This window comes from Toxorhynchites rutilus, chromosome 3 (genome assembly GCF_029784135.1).
Source record: "Toxorhynchites rutilus septentrionalis strain SRP chromosome 3, ASM2978413v1, whole genome shotgun sequence".
Lineage (NCBI taxonomy): Eukaryota > Metazoa > Arthropoda > Insecta > Diptera > Culicidae > Toxorhynchites > Toxorhynchites rutilus.
The window spans coordinates 280,185,243-280,205,803 of record NC_073746.1 but is presented as its reverse complement, the minus strand read 5'-3'; the positions used below and the strand labels follow the sequence as shown (position 1 = coordinate 280,205,803).

General features: G+C 37.6%; 2 protein-coding genes across 7 annotated transcripts in view; one reads left to right on the top strand and one right to left on the bottom strand.

Annotated features, from left to right (window-relative positions):
* The window catches only part of LOC129776181 (uncharacterized), a 445,403-nt gene that overhangs the window by 18,285 nt on the left and 406,557 nt on the right, over positions 1 to 20,561 (top strand). The gene's annotated exons all lie outside the window — the stretch shown is intronic.
* The window catches only part of LOC129776180 (uncharacterized), a 338,043-nt gene continuing 318,914 nt past the window's right edge, over positions 1,433 to 20,561 (bottom strand). For all 6 annotated transcript variants that reach the window (XM_055781657.1, XM_055781654.1, XM_055781658.1 and 3 more), the window contains one exon: positions 1,433 to 16,041. In XM_055781657.1, coding sequence (XP_055637632.1) covers positions 16,008 to 16,041 — 34 coding nt within the window. In that variant the 3' untranslated portion in view covers positions 1,433 to 16,007. The remainder of the gene's footprint in view (positions 16,042 to 20,561) is intronic.

The window sequence follows — 20,561 nt, the reverse complement described above, 5'->3', positions numbered from 1 at the left end:
GGAGCATTATTCCTACTAAAGCATCCCGAGGTGGATTTTTTTATTGCACAATTCAGGGAGAATTATTCCGAAGGGATAATATAATTGAAATAAAAAAAAACTATACACGATAAACTACGCTCCAAAACTGCTGTGTGATAGAGAACCAAGGAATGAAAACTGTTACGACCCGTGACTGAAGCAAAAACTGGAGCAGCGGATGATTTTGGTGCCCACTCTATGTGGAAGTGTGTTTGTTCCGTCTTTACAAACGCTACACAGTTCGCCGTTTTTCTGTCTTCAACTGTGGCGGAGCAATAGGATGGGATAGCGAGAAATAAAATTACATTAGGGAAAAAATAAATAGGATACAAAGGAGGACAATCATACCTTTGAATGGTGGCAGAGGGGATGGGAGCGCGTGGAAATAAAAGAGGTAGTGAATGTTTAATGTTTACTACGCTTTCTTGTAATTTTGTTCTCTCTTCTGTTGTGGACTCAAGACGATATGTACCTGTAATTCCCATCAGTTGGAGTCCACGGGCTTTTGCGTCTAGTGGCAGTTTTTTCCTCGAAGTTACCTTACTGAACTCAGAAACTGTCTCAAACAATAAGTTTTAATTTTTCACTCTGGGTTATAATTTTTTCTTTTACCATTCGTTATTAATACAGAATTAATGCTCGAAATGCTTCAGAGACACAGTGACACTAACAGCATATTCCCGATGGAAAAGTGCACGGCTTGTGCACACCAGCGGAAGAAAGCGCACACAATTTAGTTATTTTTGTTTTTTTTTTGCATTTTTCGTTGGAAATCTGATTTTATGCTTTTTCATTACGTCCTCATCGAGCCATTATTCTTACCTGTTAATGTTACCATCCATTCGTTCTTTCGTCCGCTTTTCATCGCATTTTAATTTACGTTATTTTGCGCGAAGAAAAACTGCGATTCTATTGTTTCTAGTTATTTTTTTTTTGCTGTTTCGTGGACTCGTTCGCGACGAGGTGAAAGAAGCGTTCGATTTGGTTTTGTTTTACCCCACACCTTTATTTTTGTTTCCGTACTGTTTTTGCTCACCTTTTATTTCGAAGAAATCTTTGCTTTAGGTCCGGGGCTCACCACATCTATTATGCTATGGTTTTGCGACACGTCTTGCCACGATACACGTACCTCACACATACTCGCTAAACACTCAATACACATATGACACATTTCAGTGTGGGTGTATTTCTGTGCTGTCAGTCAGTTTCACCTCAGAGAAGACACTATTTGGGGACAGGGATTTATCAATTTGTTCTCTCATTTGGAAGATTCGTGTTATTCTTTTTTTTCGTTTTTTTCAAGTGTTCAGTTTTTTTGCGCCTATGAACATCGACCGGAGGAGTGTCACGTGTCATAAATCAGCTCTGTACAATATAGTTTTTCGGCCTCGAAAGTGGGCTGGCTGGTTTGCTATTATTCTTCTATGGGTTCGTTTGTAACAAATATTCATCGCTTCCTCCACCATTCCTATACATTAGTGGAGACACGTGGTGCTTTGTAGATTTTGTTTTTGGTTTGCTTCGGAGCATTTCTACGCCAAAGATTCGAGTGCCTCCAATTTCTGAGTGAAACTTCGTCCAGTTATTTGGCTTAGGAAACTGGGTATTTTCTGCTCTTTAGTCATTTTTGGAAAGCACGTACGTATTTTAGCAAAACTTTATAAAGATAGCTTGGTTTTGCAATAAACTGTCTAAGAACGAGCTGTACTAAATAATAAGGCTTTGTGAAAAAAGTATAATTATCGAAAATATGCGTTTTTTCATAAGTTATTCGCAATTCCCTAGCAACAGCAACGGGATATTCGTAGTTTTAGATTTTTTTTTTAGATTTTCACTTTTCGAAAAATATATAGCGAAATCAAAAATTTTTCTCTAAAATTGTCCCTATCCCGGAAAAATGATAAATGTTTTGGATGTGACTTTGAATTTTCACACCAAATATGAATAAAAAATATTGGTTTTTAAATTATGCAAAGCTTAGTATCAATTTTCAATTAATTTTTTTAGTATGAATGTATTTTTCCACAGAGCTTCATCAGTTCCCTACAAATCGTTCTCAGACAGTTTTTTTTATCCTATCATAGGTCTCTGCGCTACAATTTTCCATTTGAAGTTAATGCCAAAATGCATACTCCCTTCCATACTCGTGGAAAATACCCAGTCCTCTGAAAAATTCTGCGTGTGAAAAATTTGTATGAAATTGTTGATTAAAATTTATACATCCTCAGGTAAATTTGACTGGAAACGCTCTTCAGCATTGTTTTTATCTGTATAATTTTGGCTTCCGTGTCATGAACATGGCTTATTTTAAAATTTTATTTATTTTTTCTTTCATAATTTTGATTTTTAGTTGATTTTGGGTCTCCCCTTTGGTCTGTTCTGATTTGTGTTTTGAAGTAAAGTCATTTCGCTACCTGCGAGTATATGTGCAACAAAGAAAAATAAAGAAAAAAAAAGCCAAAGGAAGGAACAAGTCTGTTAATGTATTCATCAATATCTCTCCGGAAGCTATTCAAATCTAAATGAGGGGCTTAGAATGAAAGGGGTGTAAGTGATTTGATCGTTTTCTCCACATCGACTCTCTCTTTTGGTCATAACTTAGCTGCAAATACATTCCCAGCTGTATTTGACAATGTGGAAGATAGGTCAGAACCACATCTATCAGATTATATAGCAAACTTAAATTGGAACGTTTTTGCAGTTGAGTTATTTACTAAATAAAATGTTGATGAAGAGAAATCGATCAAGTCACTTACACCCCTTGCATTCTGAGCCCCTCAAATATAGTATAGGTATTGCATAAATATGGGCTTTCAGCAGAACAATTAATGGAATAGTGGGTGATCTGAAAATATTTAAATGATTTGTTAAGGTTAAGGATTACGTTGCGCTGAAAATTCGGATCTCGGTCTCTATGATTCTTTCTTTTTCTCTCTTTCTCTCATTCACTCTATTTCTGCCTTTCTTTCTCTTTTTCTGTTTCTCTAATTCTCGCTCTTTCTCTCTCTTCGATTTCTTTCTCTTTTCTCTCTTTCACTATTTTTCTCTTTCATCCTTTTCTCTTTCTGCCTGTTTTTCTCTGACTTTTTATTTCTCTCTGTCTCTTTGTTTCTCTCTGTTTCTGTCTCTCTCATCCTCTCATTCTCTTTATCTTCTTCTCTTTATCTTTTTCTCAATTTCTCTCTTTCTCCCTTTCTCTTTTTCTCTCTTTCTTTCCCTCTTTCTTTCTTTTTCTCTTTCTTCCTCTTTCCCTCTCTCTTTCTCTTTCTTTCTTTCTCTTTTTCTCTTTTTTCTCTCTTTCTCCCTGTTCCCCTCTGTCTCTCTGTTTCTCTCCGTTCCTTTTTCCTATTTTTCTCATTTATTTTTCTGTTTCTCTTTTTTCTCTGTTTTGTCTCTCTCTCTTAATTTATTATCTCTGTATCTCTTCCTCTTGCGGAAGAAGCGTTGCAATCAGTCACACGATTAAATGTTCATCAGTACTTATGAATCAAAAACAGTGAGTAAATTCAGAGCTGCGTTAATTGTGAGTAACGCGTCTGCTACACTCATTCTGTGCACTCGGAGCACTATTACTTGGGTGCCTCGAATAATCAAAATTGTAGACAAGCTATGCGATCACCATCGAATACCATTACGATCCCTCAAAATTTAAAAATTTAATAAAATCCAAAAAGGAAATGAACTTATTCATAATTTTGTTAAGATAAGTTAAAACGTATTTAGTTTTCGGTGATTTCTCGCTCGGGTTGACCCACAAAACATAACACATTAACAACACATCATTTAAATTCGTAAAATGAAGAAACGTCAAATAAAAAAAAGTGATTTTCTCCGATTTTACCTTCCGATAGCTGAAAGCTTTCATAGATAATTTAAAATATATATACAGGGTTTTCCATTTCGAGCTTCCGAAAGTATACAGCCCTGCGCTGACAACCGTTTGACATAGCTGTCAACCAAAGCGTCATATCGTTAGTTGAATGTTGAATAGATACGGATGACATGTGGTTTCAGCAGGACGGCGCCACGTGCCACACAACATGACCGAACATGGCCATATTGCGAACGAAATTTGAGGGACGCATAATTTCGCGTTTTTGGTGATGCAATTGGCCGTCCAGATCATGCGATTTGAACCCGCTAGACTTTTTTTTGTGGGGTTATGCGAAAGACCGTGTCTATGACAACTCTCTGCAAACTCTTGAACATTTGAAAGACAACATTCGTGAAGTTATGACCGAGATACCGCCCCATATGTGCCGAAAAGTAATCGAAAATTACCTGTTCCGGATCAAGGTGTGCGAGGAAGCCCTAGGTGGACATTTGAATGATGTTGTATTTCACACATAATGGCATAAACCAATCTTTAATTTGAAATAAAAGTTTCATCGAAATTCGAATTCTAAGTGTGTTTTATTTCAATTTACTTTCGGAATTTAAAGTTGGAAAACCCTGTATATACACCCTTATATATGTTTCATATATTCAGCCATTCCATGCCAAACCGATAGAGTGGTTCTCAGATTTTCGTGGAAAGTGGAAGTTTTGTTCTTTGTCGCAAACCATTAGACCCGTATTTTTGTTTTTTTTGTTAGGTTGACCATTTTCATTTTAGGGTGGTCCAAAAAATCAAATTTTTCCACTGTTTTCAAAAAATGCCTTTTTTTAAAAAAAATTATAACTTTTGAACTACTGAGCCTATTTAGATGACCGATATGTAAAATTAAAGCCAATTAGCTGATCTTTTTTGAAAAAATGCCAGAGTTGCACAAACTCTGAATTTTCGTTTAGGTATTATTGACTGTATTTGTTTTTTATAGTTTTCATGGTCTCGGGATCAAAGGCGCTATATTTTTCTATACTTTTTCTTGAAAGCTGAGAATTTTTTGCTTAACATATCTCGAATCCAGAGAGGCGTTTTTTTTTGTTTTTAAATTATGATTTGTCAAAGTTAACCGTAATTATTTCGTCATTATCCATTGTATTGTCGATCATCTAAATCGACTCAGTAGTTCAAAAGTTATGATTTTTTGAAAAAAGTATTTTTTTGAGAAAAGTGGAAAAAATTGATTTTTCGGACCACTCTAAAATGAAAATGGTCACCCTAACAAAAAAAAAATATGAGTCTAATGGTTTGCGACAAAGAGCAAAACCTCCACTTTCCACGAAAATCTGAGCACCACTATATCGGTTTGGCACGGAATGGCTGTATTTTTATAAGAATAATGTTAATTTAACTAATTTAAAAGAATGAGCAAAAGGAGTGTAATGTTTTTGATATAAACTTCATTTTTTATGAACAAATATCGTTTACAGTTTATTAAAAATATTATATTCGAACTACATATTAATAAAAGTCTGAAAGTGGCAATCTTAATGTGAGCCACCGAAAGTGTTTCAAGACGCCGAATTACAAAATTTATTGGACGAAGACGTGGTCCAGATACAACAACAACTCGTAGAACAATTAAGTTTTTACCAATCAATCGTTTCCTGATGTTTAAAATTCATGACAAATATCCTGAAGGTCTGAAGATGGGCTCCACATGAATTGAACGACAGACAACAAGAAACCCGGAAAAGCTTTTGCATTTTTTTTCTTGCCAGATACAAGGTCATTTCTGCGTTGGATCGCGACCGGGGATGAGAAGTGGATACATTTCAAGAATCATTTCTTCGACCGTAGGGTTAGATCGCTTTGGAAAAAAGATAACGTTGTGTGTTTTCTGAGATTAGTTAGGTTAAATCTGTTACGACAAACAATTTATCGAATTGAACCCCCTGCTCTGCACCAAAACGATCGGAATATCAGAAAGACCGATCAGGAAAACGGTTGAGCTACTCAATTGGCATCAACTGAATTGCCATACAAAAGATTATCATTTTATATTGTTATATTTCGAAAAATTGAAGTTCATTTTTCTCAAAAACCATTTTTTTTAATTCTCAGAAAAATTATATAAATAGCCCATACAATTACCAATGAGTCATCCATACATCGAAAGTTTGGCACTTCTACAAGGAAAAAGTTTTTCTAACATCAACTATTTAATGCTTTCTTTGAAAAAGATACAACTTATCCGAATTTCGCCTAATGTTAAGATAGCGATATAGTGTATTCAACAAAATTTTAGATCTCATTAAAATATGGACTTTTGTCCGATACGTTAACTTTCTATTTTTTATAGTCTCTTGAGTATATGCCATTTTTGCATGGAGACACCTGAAAAAATAAGGTTTGGCAGGTTATTGACATGTTTATAAATGGAAAAGAGATCGCAGACCATGTCAATCGCGATAATTTACACACAAAACTGTTACGAGTTAAATGTTAGTAGTAATTTTTCGAAGAAAACATGACAAAGTTGTTTATAGAAAGACTCTTTTTCTGTAGCAATGCCCTTCTTTCGATCTATGGATGACACGTTGGTAATTGTATGGACTATTCATATAATTTTCGTTTTGAGCACTGCTCCAAGGAAAGTGTTTTCCTAACAACAACTTTTTCATGTTTTCGTCGAAAAATCTGAAGAATTTTTAAAAAAATATGTTTTAGAGACAAATGAATTTCAAATTTCAAAATATTTTTTTTAGTATTATACAAAAAAAAAAAATTCATTTGTAGACTGAAAGTTTGTAGGTGTTACAGTTTTTAAGTTGGAAATTTGTGTAAAGTATTAAGGAAACAACCTTGGTTCTTTTCGAAAAGTCTAATTCTTTTTTGGGGATTCCATGTATGCAAAGTGGCTTAAATGACCAATGTCTTGTCAACTCCTAAGACGAGCTGGCATGAAATTAGTCCAATGTATTCTAATTCTAATTCTCTCATGTAACCCATAAAATATTCGTTAATTCACTTCACTTCGTTGAGTAAACTTTGCAGTTCATTCGCCTCTATTGCAGATTAGGTTTTGTTCATCCTGAAGGTTTTTCAAGTTATGATTTTTTTTTTAAAGATGTCACTAACTGTGGAACTCAACTCAGCGTCGGTCCCTAGGGGCTCAACGTGTTAAGAAAAAAATGTATTTGTTACGCTTTTTAGAATCGACCGATTCGATTTTATCGATTCCACGTAGAATTACTCTAATGTTTGGCGAAATCACGGTCCAACATTAATAACATTTGTAAATTGTTCTTTCAGAATAGGAGCGCGAAAAATGGAGTTATAATTTTTTTACTTAATAACCAGTCGAAGATCATATTCACACACAGTCTTCATTAAGTAGTGCTACAGCTGATTAGTTTGAAATACTTCAATTAGTCTGGTTCGTGCTCTTTTTCACGCGAATGCAGCATGCAAATTTGCTTCATTCCAATGCCTTGGTTGTCCCCAGCAATGGGTACCGACGACGCTCGTTCGTCCATTGCCATTAATTTACTCGAGATTTCCGTCGTAATCTGCATGAACTCAGCGAAAAGAAGAGGAGAAAGAGAACGCCAGGATAAGTTATTTTTCAATTAGGGACTCTCGAGGAACAGCTTGTTCCATCCTCTCCTTTTTCCATTTTTCTCATGCTTCGTCTACTGTGGGTTGTGGAGCCGATTGTACAAACACCGATAATAGCTGGCGGGAATTTTCTGTGCAAATATGCACAGTGGTTGAGTAATTGGGGGGATTTGCTGGACTTTGAACTAAATGGGAGGTTGCTTAATAGAGAAGTGGCAGGGTTCCCGAGCTCGCTCGGAGGAAAATGTGCTCAACATTTCATGAGAGTACAAAAAAAGACTGAAACGAAAAATAAAAAAAAACTAGCATCATACTCTCGCAGGCGATTCTCATGTTTATTGTCAATTGCTGCAACGGTGAATTCAGATAAATTATTCTCGACGGTGTTCTGCACATTCATATCTGGTCGACGGTTTTCCTCAGCAAGTACCTAATAGAAACTCAAAATAATTTTCCGAATTGCCTAATTACTTACCGCTAATGGCTTATCATATTCGACTAGTATTTTGTCTCTTATTTCTATTTTTTCATTATTAAAGCGTTTCATTTTCATTCCATTTCGTACTAAAACTCTAAATCGCTACATCTAGATAACATCACCGGAGGAACTTTTTTGAAAAGTTCCCATTGTCCAGTCCGATTCGATCTACGTGTATATCGATTACCTAAATAATTCATTTCGTTTAATGTGTGTTTTTTCTCCGAACCGAATCTCTGCACTGAATTTGGTTTCGGCAGTTTCTTCATCCCACTCGAAGTACCTTCAGCCCGAATCCACGCCCGCGCCTCGCTATCCATGGATGTGTGCACGTGTGCTAGCGTAACTATCAATTATGTAACAAGACAGAGGCGAAACTCCTCCCGGCCGTTAAAGGTTTAAGAAAACGAGCCACATCATCACATACCAGACAATGCGGGGGATGGCACCCGGATTGTGTGGTAAAGGGCTCGACGAGTGGTTGGTTTTCTTGGAGTTTGTCCCGGCGTTCGCGTTCCGAAGCTCACTAGTTCCGATCATAACGTGTTTCTCTAGCCCGGCATACTTTTCTCGAACGCACACTGCAGCTGTAAGTATTGGTAAGAAGATAAGCAGATAAGCGGACGTGCAACTGCTGGATGTCATTCTATAATTTTTTATGCTTTTTAAATCCCATTTATCATGAAAATACAGATTGAAAATAATCTTGGGTTGCACTATGTATTTTAACGTTCAATTCTAGCGTATAGTGGTGTCGCCTCGATAATCTTGAACACACTATGAAACATTGAAAAAACTGTTTTCTAACAAACATATTTTATGCAACAAATTCTGCATTTAATTCGAATCAGACACCATTTATGGATTATTTTGTGCCAAATCGTTGTCCAGGACAGTAGAGCCTCGATTATTCACGAAAGCGAGTTCTGTAGTCATTTTTTGGCCTTCCCGAATTTTTTCAGTGAGTGGTTAGCTCTTGTTCTTTCGTGTTGGTCATGGTTTTCACATAATCTGACCTCTGGTGTACACGACCTTACGGATGGATAGTTTTATTATTTCTGTATTAATAAAACTAAGTTTTCACGATGAAATATCTTGTTTTCGTGTTTGTCTCTCATTCTTAGTCCATTATTACGTTGTCCGTGGTGATCTTGCCACTCGCGGATGATCAGTTTAAGTATAAATACTAAAATCTCAGATTCGGACAATCAGACACAGTGAAATCCGCCATGGCCACAAAGTCAATGCTATGTTATTACGTTCTTCGTTGCTAATATAAAAATTTTGCAATGTAGTACTTGTCAATATCTCAACTTAGCTCAACGCTATTGATATTTCTTTCCAAGAAATACGCTTTCTTCATTTGTTTATCATTCAATCTATTCTGTCGAACTATGTTTATCTTTATCTATAAAGATATGAAAGTTAATTTTTTTATTTCACCTATAGTTTTGGTCACCCTATTTTCGACAACATTGAAAACAGCGCTCCATCATATGTAACAACTTTGTCAAAGATAGTTTTTGTCTACAGAATGTGTAACTTCCACAAAATTGTATTTAGCGCTCTCTATCTAAGTTTTTACTCTAACTTTTATATTTCAAATTCTACATCAAAATTGCCTTCGTACGACTTCTAGAGCTTATGAAGACCAACATTTTGCGATGCAGAACTTGTCAATATCTTAATCCTACTCAACGTTATTGATGGTTTTTCACCCAAAAACTTATATTTTTTATGTTTGCCTCAGAAAGAATGACAAACAATTGAAGAGAACGTATTTTTTGCGAAGAAATATCAATAACATTGATTAGAGTTGAGACATTGACAAGTTCTGCATCGCAAAATATTTGTATTAGTAAGCTCGGAAAGTCTTTCGAAGACAGTTTGCAAGTAGACTTTGAAATATAAAAGTTAGGGCAAAAAAAAGTTTTTTTTTTAATGATAACCCCAAGGCAACTTAGAAAAAATGCGCTATATCGGTTATTCCAAGCAGTGCTGCCACATTTTGATCTGTACCAGAGGGGTTAAAAATCTTTCTCAGCTGTACTTTTTCGTCCAAAAATCTGTACCATCGAAAATGTTAGTTGTAGAAAAAATATATTTTATTAGAATGAAAAACAAAAACTCATTCATTTACTACAAATACTACATTTACATTTGCGAGTCATTCGAGTGTTTGATGATGCTTATACAAATCCACTATGTTCAATCAAATCTGTTGGTCTCAAAATAGTGGTTATCGTATCGTTGCTGAACCGATTTCGAAGCTAATTTTCGTTCTGCCGAGGAGTGAGGCGTAGTGAGAACGATACAAGCAAGGCATCGGAGTGCTGAAAATGCGTGCGAACCGTCAATTCTTTTTAGACATAAAATTTTTATTCGCTAACTCTGCACATGCTCGTTTTCTGAACCGGAGTAATTTCACCTTTAGGGTGCGGAGTTAATCCTTCAGATCTTATATATTTTTATTGTAGGACCCTGGAAATGAACTTCGTCCTTATGAAAGTGATCAATTATTGCATTATAAATCCTTTATTATCAGCAGCAGCAGACGATACTGCGGCGTAAAAGTCGTCATGTATCTTGATGTTGCTTTCTTCAAACGTGAGAAATTTCACACGCGGAAAAAATATGTACCAATCTGTACTTTTGGGAGAAAATCTGTAATCTGTACCTTTCCAGATAAATCTGTATGTGTGGCAACACTGATTTCAAGAGATAGAGAAAATCCTTGTTCCACCAATTTGTTTGCAATAACTCGGGCTACAACATTTTCGAATTATGTTTACGTCTATCTATAAAGATAAGGATGTTAGATTTTTTATTTCATCGACAATTTTGGTCATCCTATTTTTGATAGCATAAAAATGATTGCTCTTCATATGTAATGAAGACAGTTCATATGTCGAAGACAGTTTTTTCCAGAGAATAACTGTCGAGCTCTAGATGCTAATTTCCACTTGAACCTCCTGGACGTATATTTATTCCAATTGATTTAAATTGACGATGTTTCAATTTTGGAACATTGAATTGAAGTTCATGACTTCCAGTCGGACGTTTATTCGCTCTTATAATGATTTTGTGATCATCAAAATACTTATCTTCCAATGCCGTCTTGAATAATCGAAACAATGTGGAGTGTTCGTGAAGTAATTTTTGCAATCCTCCAATTTTTAGAGCACGAGTAATCGTACAATGCAGTTCACTTCCGATATCGAACTTACCAACGGAATAAATTTGAGTTCTTCATACGCTGGCGGCATCAATAGTGGAAAATTAATTCTTTTCAATTTTTCATTTCAATTCACAAACATAAATAATTTGAATCAAAAAACCGTAGAAATATAATCATTGCTATGCCAATACGAATTACTGAAAAATACAATTTTGAAACATAATTTTTCATGCAGCATTACCTGTAGTTATAAAAACACATAAGAAATGACGAAGAAAAAGGACACCAAAAAATACTTGTTCCGCTTCGTAGCCAAAAGATTGCGCGTTCATTTACTATGTGAACGATCAGCCATTCTATGCCAAACCGATATATTGGTTCTTCAATTTTCGTGAAAAGTGTTAGTTTTGTTATTTATCGCAAAATATTAGAGCCGTATTTTTGTATTTTTTTTGTTAGGGTGACCATTTCGATTTTAGGGTGGTCTGAAAAATCAGTTTTTTGCCCATTTTTTTCAAAAATGTCTTTGTTTTTAAATTCAGGACCTTTGAACCACTATGCCGATTCATATATTCGACATATCAATTTAAAGTCTATTAGCATTTTTTTTTGGAAAAATATCACAATTTTGGATATTGATTGTATTTGTTTTTAATAGTTTACATGGTTCGAGGACCAAGGGCGCTATATTTTTCATATTTTCTTCTGAAGGCTCTTGGATATGTTTAACATAACATATCCAAAAATCAGAGATGTGTTCTTTTTAGTTTTTGAGTCATGATTTTTCAAAGTTAACATGTTTTTAGTCTTCGTTCGATATTCCTATGCGACTAGACGAGATCTATGCGAATAGAATTCTATATGTTTTGCCGGTTTTATATTTTTTTAAAGAAGACTAACTCATTGACTTCAATTTAATATGTTGATTATCTGAATCGGTTCGGTAGTTCAAAAGTTATGATGTTTTGAAAAACGTCATTTTTTTAAAAAGGGGGAAAATTATTTTTTAGACCATTTTTAAATTGTGATGTTTGAGACATCACAATTCAAAAACTAAAAAGAACACATCTCTGATTTTTGAATATGTTATGTAAAAAATCCTCAGCTTATATAGCGCATGGTCCCGAGACAATGAAAACTATGAAAAACAAATGCAATCAATAATCACGAAAACAAAATTCCAATTTTTCGGAAGAGTAATATTTTTTCAAAAAATACCAGCTAACTGGCTTTAATTTGATATGTGGATCATTTAAATCGGTCTAGTAGTTCAAAAGTTAATAAAAAAAGTCATTTTTGGAAAAAAATGAGAGAAAAATGCATTTTCGATTTCCCCTAAAATTGAAATGGTCACCCTAACAAAAAAAATAAAAGAATACGGATCTAATATTTTGCGATAAAGAGTAAAACCACTACCACTTTTCGCGAAAATCGAAGAGCCACTATATCGGGTTGGTATGGAATGGTTGAATATAGAGGCAGCTCATACGGGACGATTCGTTCTCGAATGATGCGCGGACAAACATTTGTGGCATTTGATTTTTATGAAGGGTTATCGATTAGCGACATGACAGTTTTGTGTCTTCGTTTGAACAAACCCTTAAAACATTCCATTTATTTGTCAATGTCAAAACGTTAGTCAAAATCAACATTTTCATCATGGTGAAGTACACGAACGAGCGACGCTTTATAATTATTAAAAATTACTACCGAAAGTCGGAGTTGGTGGTTTAAACAATAATAGCGCTTACTTACATTGTTTTTTGGTGGGAAAAACTCCTGAAACAATCAATGCAGTGGTTGACGAAATGTTATTCAACTTCTGCTCCTTCGAGAACAACAGTTTATCGGTGGTTTAGTGGATTTAAAATGGCCCATGCAAGCACCGTAGATGTACCAAAAGAGACTACGAATCCAGAAATCGTAAAACAAGTGCATCGACTCGTATTGAACGAACGTAAAGTGAAGTTATGCGAGTTAGCTGAGGCAGTAGGCATTTAACAAGAACGAGTGGGAAACATTTTGCACGTCATTTTTTACATGAAAAAGCTATCCGCGTGATAAGTGCCGCGTTTGCGTAATCGAGTGAACTTCTTTCGACGTTTTGTGACAATGGATGAAACGTCATTTAACTTCCATTTTTTGAAGAATGTCGGGAGTGAGAATTGAACTCGTGACCTTTAGCGTGAGAGGCATGGATGTTACCACTACGCCAGATCGCTTCCACGATGGACATACATGCCAGGAAGCGGAAGTCCCGTCTACTGGTCTCGTAGCTGCAGGCAATGACGCAGCGGCAGCGGCTGAATAAGATGATCAAACCGACTTTCCCGGCGAATCTCGAGGTAGCAGTGGTGACGGACGACGAGACCTATCTCACCCTGGATGGCAACGACTGGCAGGGCACTTCGTATTTTACTTTCCCCACGAAGGAAGTGAGCTCCGAAGTGAAGATTATTTCCCACACCAAGTTACCCAAGAAGGTACTGCAGTGGCTGACAATTAGCGAGAAGGGGGTGTCAAAGCCGCTCTTCTTTAGCTCCGGACTGGCCGTGAACGGGGAAATTTATAATACGAACTCGCAATTTCGTCGCGAAAACCGAGAAGAGTTCCATAAATAAAACGAAGAAAGAACTCAAAAACATGCCTACACGCATGTTTTCGTCCGCCATGGCGAATGTTCCGGTTAGTTGCCGGAAGGCTGTTAGCAAGGGTGTAGAATTTTTTTTTGCAAGTAAACTAATATAATTACCTTCCATGGGAAATTTATCAAATCCAATTATCTGTTTGTTCTTCACCATCCGAAAAAGTTCATTTTTTTAATGCAAACGTTAGACAGTCTGCAGAGTGGCACTAAGACATATTTGGAAGACTTAGACGTTTCGTACTACAGAAAGGGAATCGAAATGTTGGGAACTCGCTATACCAAGTGTATTGCCCTCGAAACTGGATGGGGTTTTGTCAAGCGAAACTCTAGCAACGTGGGAAGATTGAAATTTTGCTTTGGAAGATTACGTTCAACTTAAGCAAGAGAGCCAAATGAATTCAGTGATCGGTAGCTACAATTGATTGTGAGAGGATTTTTGTTTCTGACTCAATCAATTACATAAGCAGTTTATATTTCATTTTTCAATTGTAATATGCTTCTTTGGCAGTCTTGGTGCTGCTGAGCTATTGATTGGAACATTACCGCTTTGCCTCTGAACATAATTCATGAATCTAAAAACACTATTAGATTTTTATATATTTTGAAATATTTCTGAAAACGAAAGCTCCATTGAAAAAAAATATATAAAATTACATCCGAGTTGTTACAATGTTTTTTTTTATTTTATCCGGACTCGCATTCCTCACCAGCCTCGTACAACTCGTGTACCAAATCTGTCAATTTTGGTTTTGGTGTGTTCTTCGTTCTTCGGTTCGGTTTCGGCTTGACAGTCAGGTCAACAAAACGCACTGTTCAAACCATTAGAGCCTTAGAGCGTATTATATAAGTGCTATTGATTGACCGGACAGTTAATTCGGGACCGCAACGGAGAAACGTGTAAGAATAAAGAAAACGATTTGACGCCCGAGTTCTATGAAAAACATGGCTTGTAGTATGGTAGGGGAATGCGAGTGCGAGTAAAATTTAAAAAATCTCGTAGTAACTTTTACGGATTCGTAACTGACTATGCCGACCCGGATCGAAACTTTAACGGTGTGGACACGGTAAAAGATATAAATGGTCGAGTGTCATCCGAGTCCTCTCCCGATTTGAATTTAATTCAGTCAAAAGTTTTAGGACGCTTTTTTTGCCAGTGAGCACGAAAAAGTGTTTTTTGTGACACGTTGTATGCAAATAATTAAAATAGCCGGAAACGAGAAACACTGTAACGGATTAAAACAAACAAAATAATGTAACCCCGAGCAGATTCGATAGCAGCTGCTTTCATTTTTTTTCGGGCTGAAGGTACTCTTCTCATTGGGTTATAGATATCATTTCCTCCATCCTTTTTCTTCTTCTTCGCTTTACATTTTAACGTCAATGTTGAAAACTGATGATCGAATCAGTACACTTTAGTCCACTAATGCGGGAATTCTATACTTACGCCTAGTTTAGTTTTTCGATCTTACTTTGTATTTTCGCTTGCTACGTATTGGATGTCTTCTCGTCTAAAGCAGAACTACTATCGCGTCATGGTTTGGATAATCTCCCCTGGTGGGACACTGTTTCCAACACTCATTCTCACGTAACACTTAGGATGAAGAGAACTGCGTCGAAGCTGCAGTTCTCGTTAATTCTCGAGAGTGCACAATAGTTTTCACGTAACATAACTTTCACAGCTCACAGGTTTACTCACAGTTGATCGCTTGTTTCCGTCACTTGCCATCTTCCTCTGGGCTAGACGCACTTCTCACCTCCGTTGGGCTATCCGTTTGCCTCAACACGTCCGTCTTCTTCAAATGTCCTCACAATCACAATCGTTGCTGTCGGTCGTCTCGGTGCCCCGGTAGAACCGTACACCCTGCTCGCGGTCGTACGTGATGCGGGACTTGCGCCTTCGTGAGCCACCGTTGCTGGCGGTGGTTCCACTGCTGCTGCTGGATCCGGCCGTGGCTGTAGTACTGCCACAACCCTCCCCTCGGGAACTGCTGCCGTTGATCCCGTTGCTGCCGGTGCCGCCACTTCCGCTGAGCACACTGCTGCCGGTGATGCTCTGTAGCCGGTGGACCATGCTGCACTTGAGACCTTCCCGGCTGCTGACGCTGTCTTGTTGTTGAAACTGCAGCTGCTGCTGCTGCTGTTGTTGACCGGCCGGGTCAATGCTGCCGCGAGCTCGCGTGTTTGGTCTCGCTTTCCGCCAGCGATCGCCGAACAGTTGCTCCAGGTAATACCGTAGTCAGATTTTAGTCACCGTCGGTGCGTTAAGAAGCCTGTACCCAAGAAGAAAAAGCAAATTAATACATATCTCGGAATGTGTGATTATGACCTGATTGTGTTATAATTAATTGCTCAACTCGTAGTTCAGCCAAAGTCAGCACTACTTGACATCATAATGCATGTTTAATCAGCAAAATCCGGTTTTGACACGTATAACACCCATGCACCCGGAATAGTCGGAAATTCAACTCATGACTATCTCACCCGTCTGCCCGTGACGGCGGACATTCAGTAAGCCATCCGCTCATCACACCATTTGCTCCTACGTCTTGTAAACTGTCCATCAACATTTGTGCACACACAGCTCCTCCTGGATGTCCCCTGGATGTCGTCATCGCCACCGCTACCGGCCCGTGGGCTAATGAATAAAACATCATTCCCCATCGACTGCCGCCAGAAGGAAGAAGAACTTTTAGCCTCAGCTCACGGCTGGAAGCGCTGTAAGCGCTCGTGCGCCAATAGATAATGTGTATAGGTAAATTATTAACACCTATCGACTCGTAATCAATCATGGGCGTGTTTGTTGCGGAAGGATGGCGAGACGACAGGATTGACAATTGACGTCACGTAACGGTAACGTGTGTTCAATTCTTACAATCAATACCGATAATCGCTCACGGAAGTCACTTTGAAAGTCATTGTTTGCTGTCAACTTTCGTTCCTCTCTTGCACTACTGTCGCTTTGGTGAAGGTCATGGTTAGTTTATATGACATTGTTTCAGTAATCCAACGTTTTGGAATTGGTACAGGGTCTTTCAGATAAAACGCTCACCCAAAAAAATCGAAAAGCTCCTTCTAAGAATTTTTGTTTCGCTCCGTCGATGGTAACACTGCATTCCCCTCTTCGGGAGTATAATATTTGGCTACTCGTTCAGTCTGATCGGATGGTTTTTAGTGTCAAGATGTACAATTTACAAGAACGTGTATTTTTAGTGAAATCGTATTACTCGAGCAACCGAAGCCTTAATGAAACTTTGTCCTCTCATGGTAAGAATTTCAACATTTCTCGTCGTCGATTACTTCCTCTGGGGGTACGTGAATGACCGTTGCTATGTTAATGAGCCACAAAATTTGGAGGAACTTAAAGACAAAATAACTCGGATTTTCAACAGCATCGAAGTCGAAATGTTAGAGTTGTGCATGAAGAATTTTGTTCGCCGTTCAAAAAGCGTTATCGAAAAAAAGGGGGGGTTGTTTTGAAAAAGGTTTGCGGGATGGAAGCCAAGAACAGAATTTTTATTCTGGGCACGGCCCTGGTTGGGTACTAAAATCGCGAAATCGCAGAAAGTGACTTTATCGACCTTGTATAATGTGCTAAGACATTTCCTCCAACGTACAACTGTTGTTTGGATAAATCAGAAGACGCGTCGTAGTGGAACGATCGGAAGCTGAGGTTGAAGGTATTAAGAACATTTAAGGAAAACCCGGGACTCTTCACAAAAAAAAAACACAACTCTAACCAAAGTACCGTCCGGATAATCCGTTTTCGAGAAGCTTATCGTAATTTCCGTGCCTGAAAGCTCCTAAACAGGAAGCTGAAGTGGAATCTGGTGGCCCAGAGACGCGCTCGAAAGTTGTACAACAAGATTTTGACGAAGTACGAAGAATGCATGCTGACGGATGCCGAAACGTACGTGAAGATGGACAACTCCCAGGTCTGAAATACTATAAGGTCACTACCAGAGAAAATGTCCCCAGCAAATTCAAGTTCGTTTTCACTGATAAGTTTGCCAGGAAATTCTTGACTTGGCAAGGGGTTTGCAGCTATGGACAGAAAACCAAAGTTTTCGTCACAAACAAGAAAACGGTCTCGAAAATGTATTGGGAAGAGTGCCTGTAAAAACGTCTCCTTCCGTTTATCAAAGTTCACAAAGGTCCAGTGAAGTTTTGGCCACATTTGGCAAGCTGCCACTACAGTCAAAACGCGCTTCAGTGGTACCGCAAAAATGGGGTCGATTACATTGAAGAATATCTCAATCCTCATAAATGCCCCCCAATTCCGCCCAATCGAAAAAAATTGAGCAAATGTGATACGGAAATAGAAAAAGGGTACCAAAGTGATTCGGGATGTTGCAGGCATGAAGAGATCGGAAATGGTCGCTGAGGTTAACCAACAGAGAGTCTGTAATGGAGGGTCTCCGAAGAAAAGTACAAAAAATTATCAAAACTGTAACGGAATAATTTTTTTCAATACCTTTTCATGAAAAAAAAACAATAAATTATTTGCTTTTTGAAAAAAAAATGTCCCAATACCAATCCCTAGATATAACTGGTGTTGTGAGTCCGGATTCTAAATAAATCAAGCTTTACTAGCTCATTTTTATTATAAGGACATGTTTGAGATTTCTATGCAAAATAACACGCTTTAATCGTATTTTGAATGATATGTTAGAGAATACGTGTGTACCACTGCATGTTGGAAGAAATTTCGTCGGCGAAAAATCCCCCGACAACTAAGAACCACAGTGAAAACAGTTTTCGGAGTTTTCAATTCAATGAATGTGTTTGTTTTGACTTCGTTTGCTCCCTTGGCCGAGTGGTTAGCGTCAAACCTATCATGCCGGGGGTTCGTGTTCGATTCTCGTTCTGGCCGGAGGATTTTTCGGAGTCGGAGGAAATGCACATTCTGACATTCTGACATTCCTTTCAACATGATGGTGCAACATGCCACACTACTACAGTTAGGATGGATTTATTGCGTGGACAATTCAGTGGTTCGATAATATCGCGAAAGGACTCATACAACTGGTTAAGTCTAAGGTTTAGGTCAACAAATCTTAACAAATGTCAAACTCTTGATGAACTTGAGTACAACATACTGTAATTCCAGCGGAAATGAAGCATCGATGAAGCAAATTGGGGCACATGAATACAGCGATGGTAAAAATATCGCGGCATTCATTTGATTGATATTTTGTCATATATTAATATTCAATCTTGTTCGCTACAGAACCGATAAGGACCCGACAGAGCCTTGGTAGCCGTTTGGCTCGCCAAAGTCGCCTTTCTGAAGGAATACATTTTTTCCAACGAACAATCCAGTCATCGAAACACTTTTACAATTCGTTTTAGATGTGTTCAGTGCTGTCAGAACGGGTCCCACGAAGCGGTAATTTGAGTTTTGGAAATAGGAAAAAGTCACACCTATGTCCCGGCGCCAATAATTCTGCGTTGGATGAACGTGAGATCAGAATTTGATCGTTCAAGCATGTCTTCAGCCACTTGATAGCGATGAAAATACTGAAAAAATTGAGCTCTTCTGGCACTAGTACCAACAAAAATATGACGAACGGTTCCATGGGTAATATTTAATTGACGGGCTAGCTACTCAAATCTAAATGACGATTTCTGAGCACCATTACTTTTATTTTGTCCATGTTTTCATCATGTAAAAAGGCGATGGTCGTGCTTGACGTGGCGAATCGGTCATCTCTTTTCGGCCATCTTACCATTCATTACCATTAATCCCGTGTTTTCGACATACATTTGGTATTCTGCAACATTTTCAACGTTTCGGCACAAGACATTTTGTTCGCAACACAAAATTTCACACAATATCTTCGACCAGTAGAATTATTCATAAGGTAAGTGGGGGTAAGAAGGACATGTTGAGAGGAACTTCAATTGTATCTTTCCCAATACATGAATGCAGTTTCTTACAATTCAATATACTGTTTTTCGAAATAATCGGTCAAAGGTTTTACAAAAAAGTGTTTTTCAACGTTTTAAAACAGAACAAAAAGTAGAACTTTTTTCCGATGCGGATAATATGGACATTAGAGTGCCAATGGATGTATGGAAAAAAGTGACGAATTTTCGAAGGGAACATGATTAAAAATGTTGATTCACACGAAAAATTACCCTATGCAAAATTTCACTTTTCAAAAAAACAAAAAACTGCGAAATGTTGATTTGCACGATGAAATACCCCATGCAAAATATTATCTCATTCAGATTTCAGTTACTACTGTCGCAAATCTGAAAATTTAAGTTTTCTGAAAATCGAAAAATCACCTAAGGGGGTTTTCAAAAAATTTTAACTATTGACTATTTGGCTCTTGGTCATTTTTTCGCTGAAAAGTCGATTTTTGACGAAAAATTTGTCATAATTTTTTTTTTCGAAAACCCCGATTTCCCTTCCTTGATAAACGGTAGGGAACCACGCTATAGAGGCGACCCTTCTGGCTTTCGGGGGGTGAATATCATACTAACATTCCTTCCCTTTCCCTGGTGACTGTAAGGACGTGGCCGGCGTCGTTATTGACCATTTCAAGTTTGAATCACCGAAACGCTGTGTTCTTTGTGCAATTTCGCTGTTTGAGGTCAATCACGGAAGCAGCTACGAAGTGTGCAGTCTACCCAAGATCAAGCTCAAGCTCACCCAAAAATAATGGATAACGTTTTCCCAACCTAATATTTGACAGAATGAACATCAGGTAACAAACCCTTTTCCATTTTTTACTTTGTAACTGTCGGTCCCCGTGACCACCGGTCTCGTAACAAAAAGTCAATT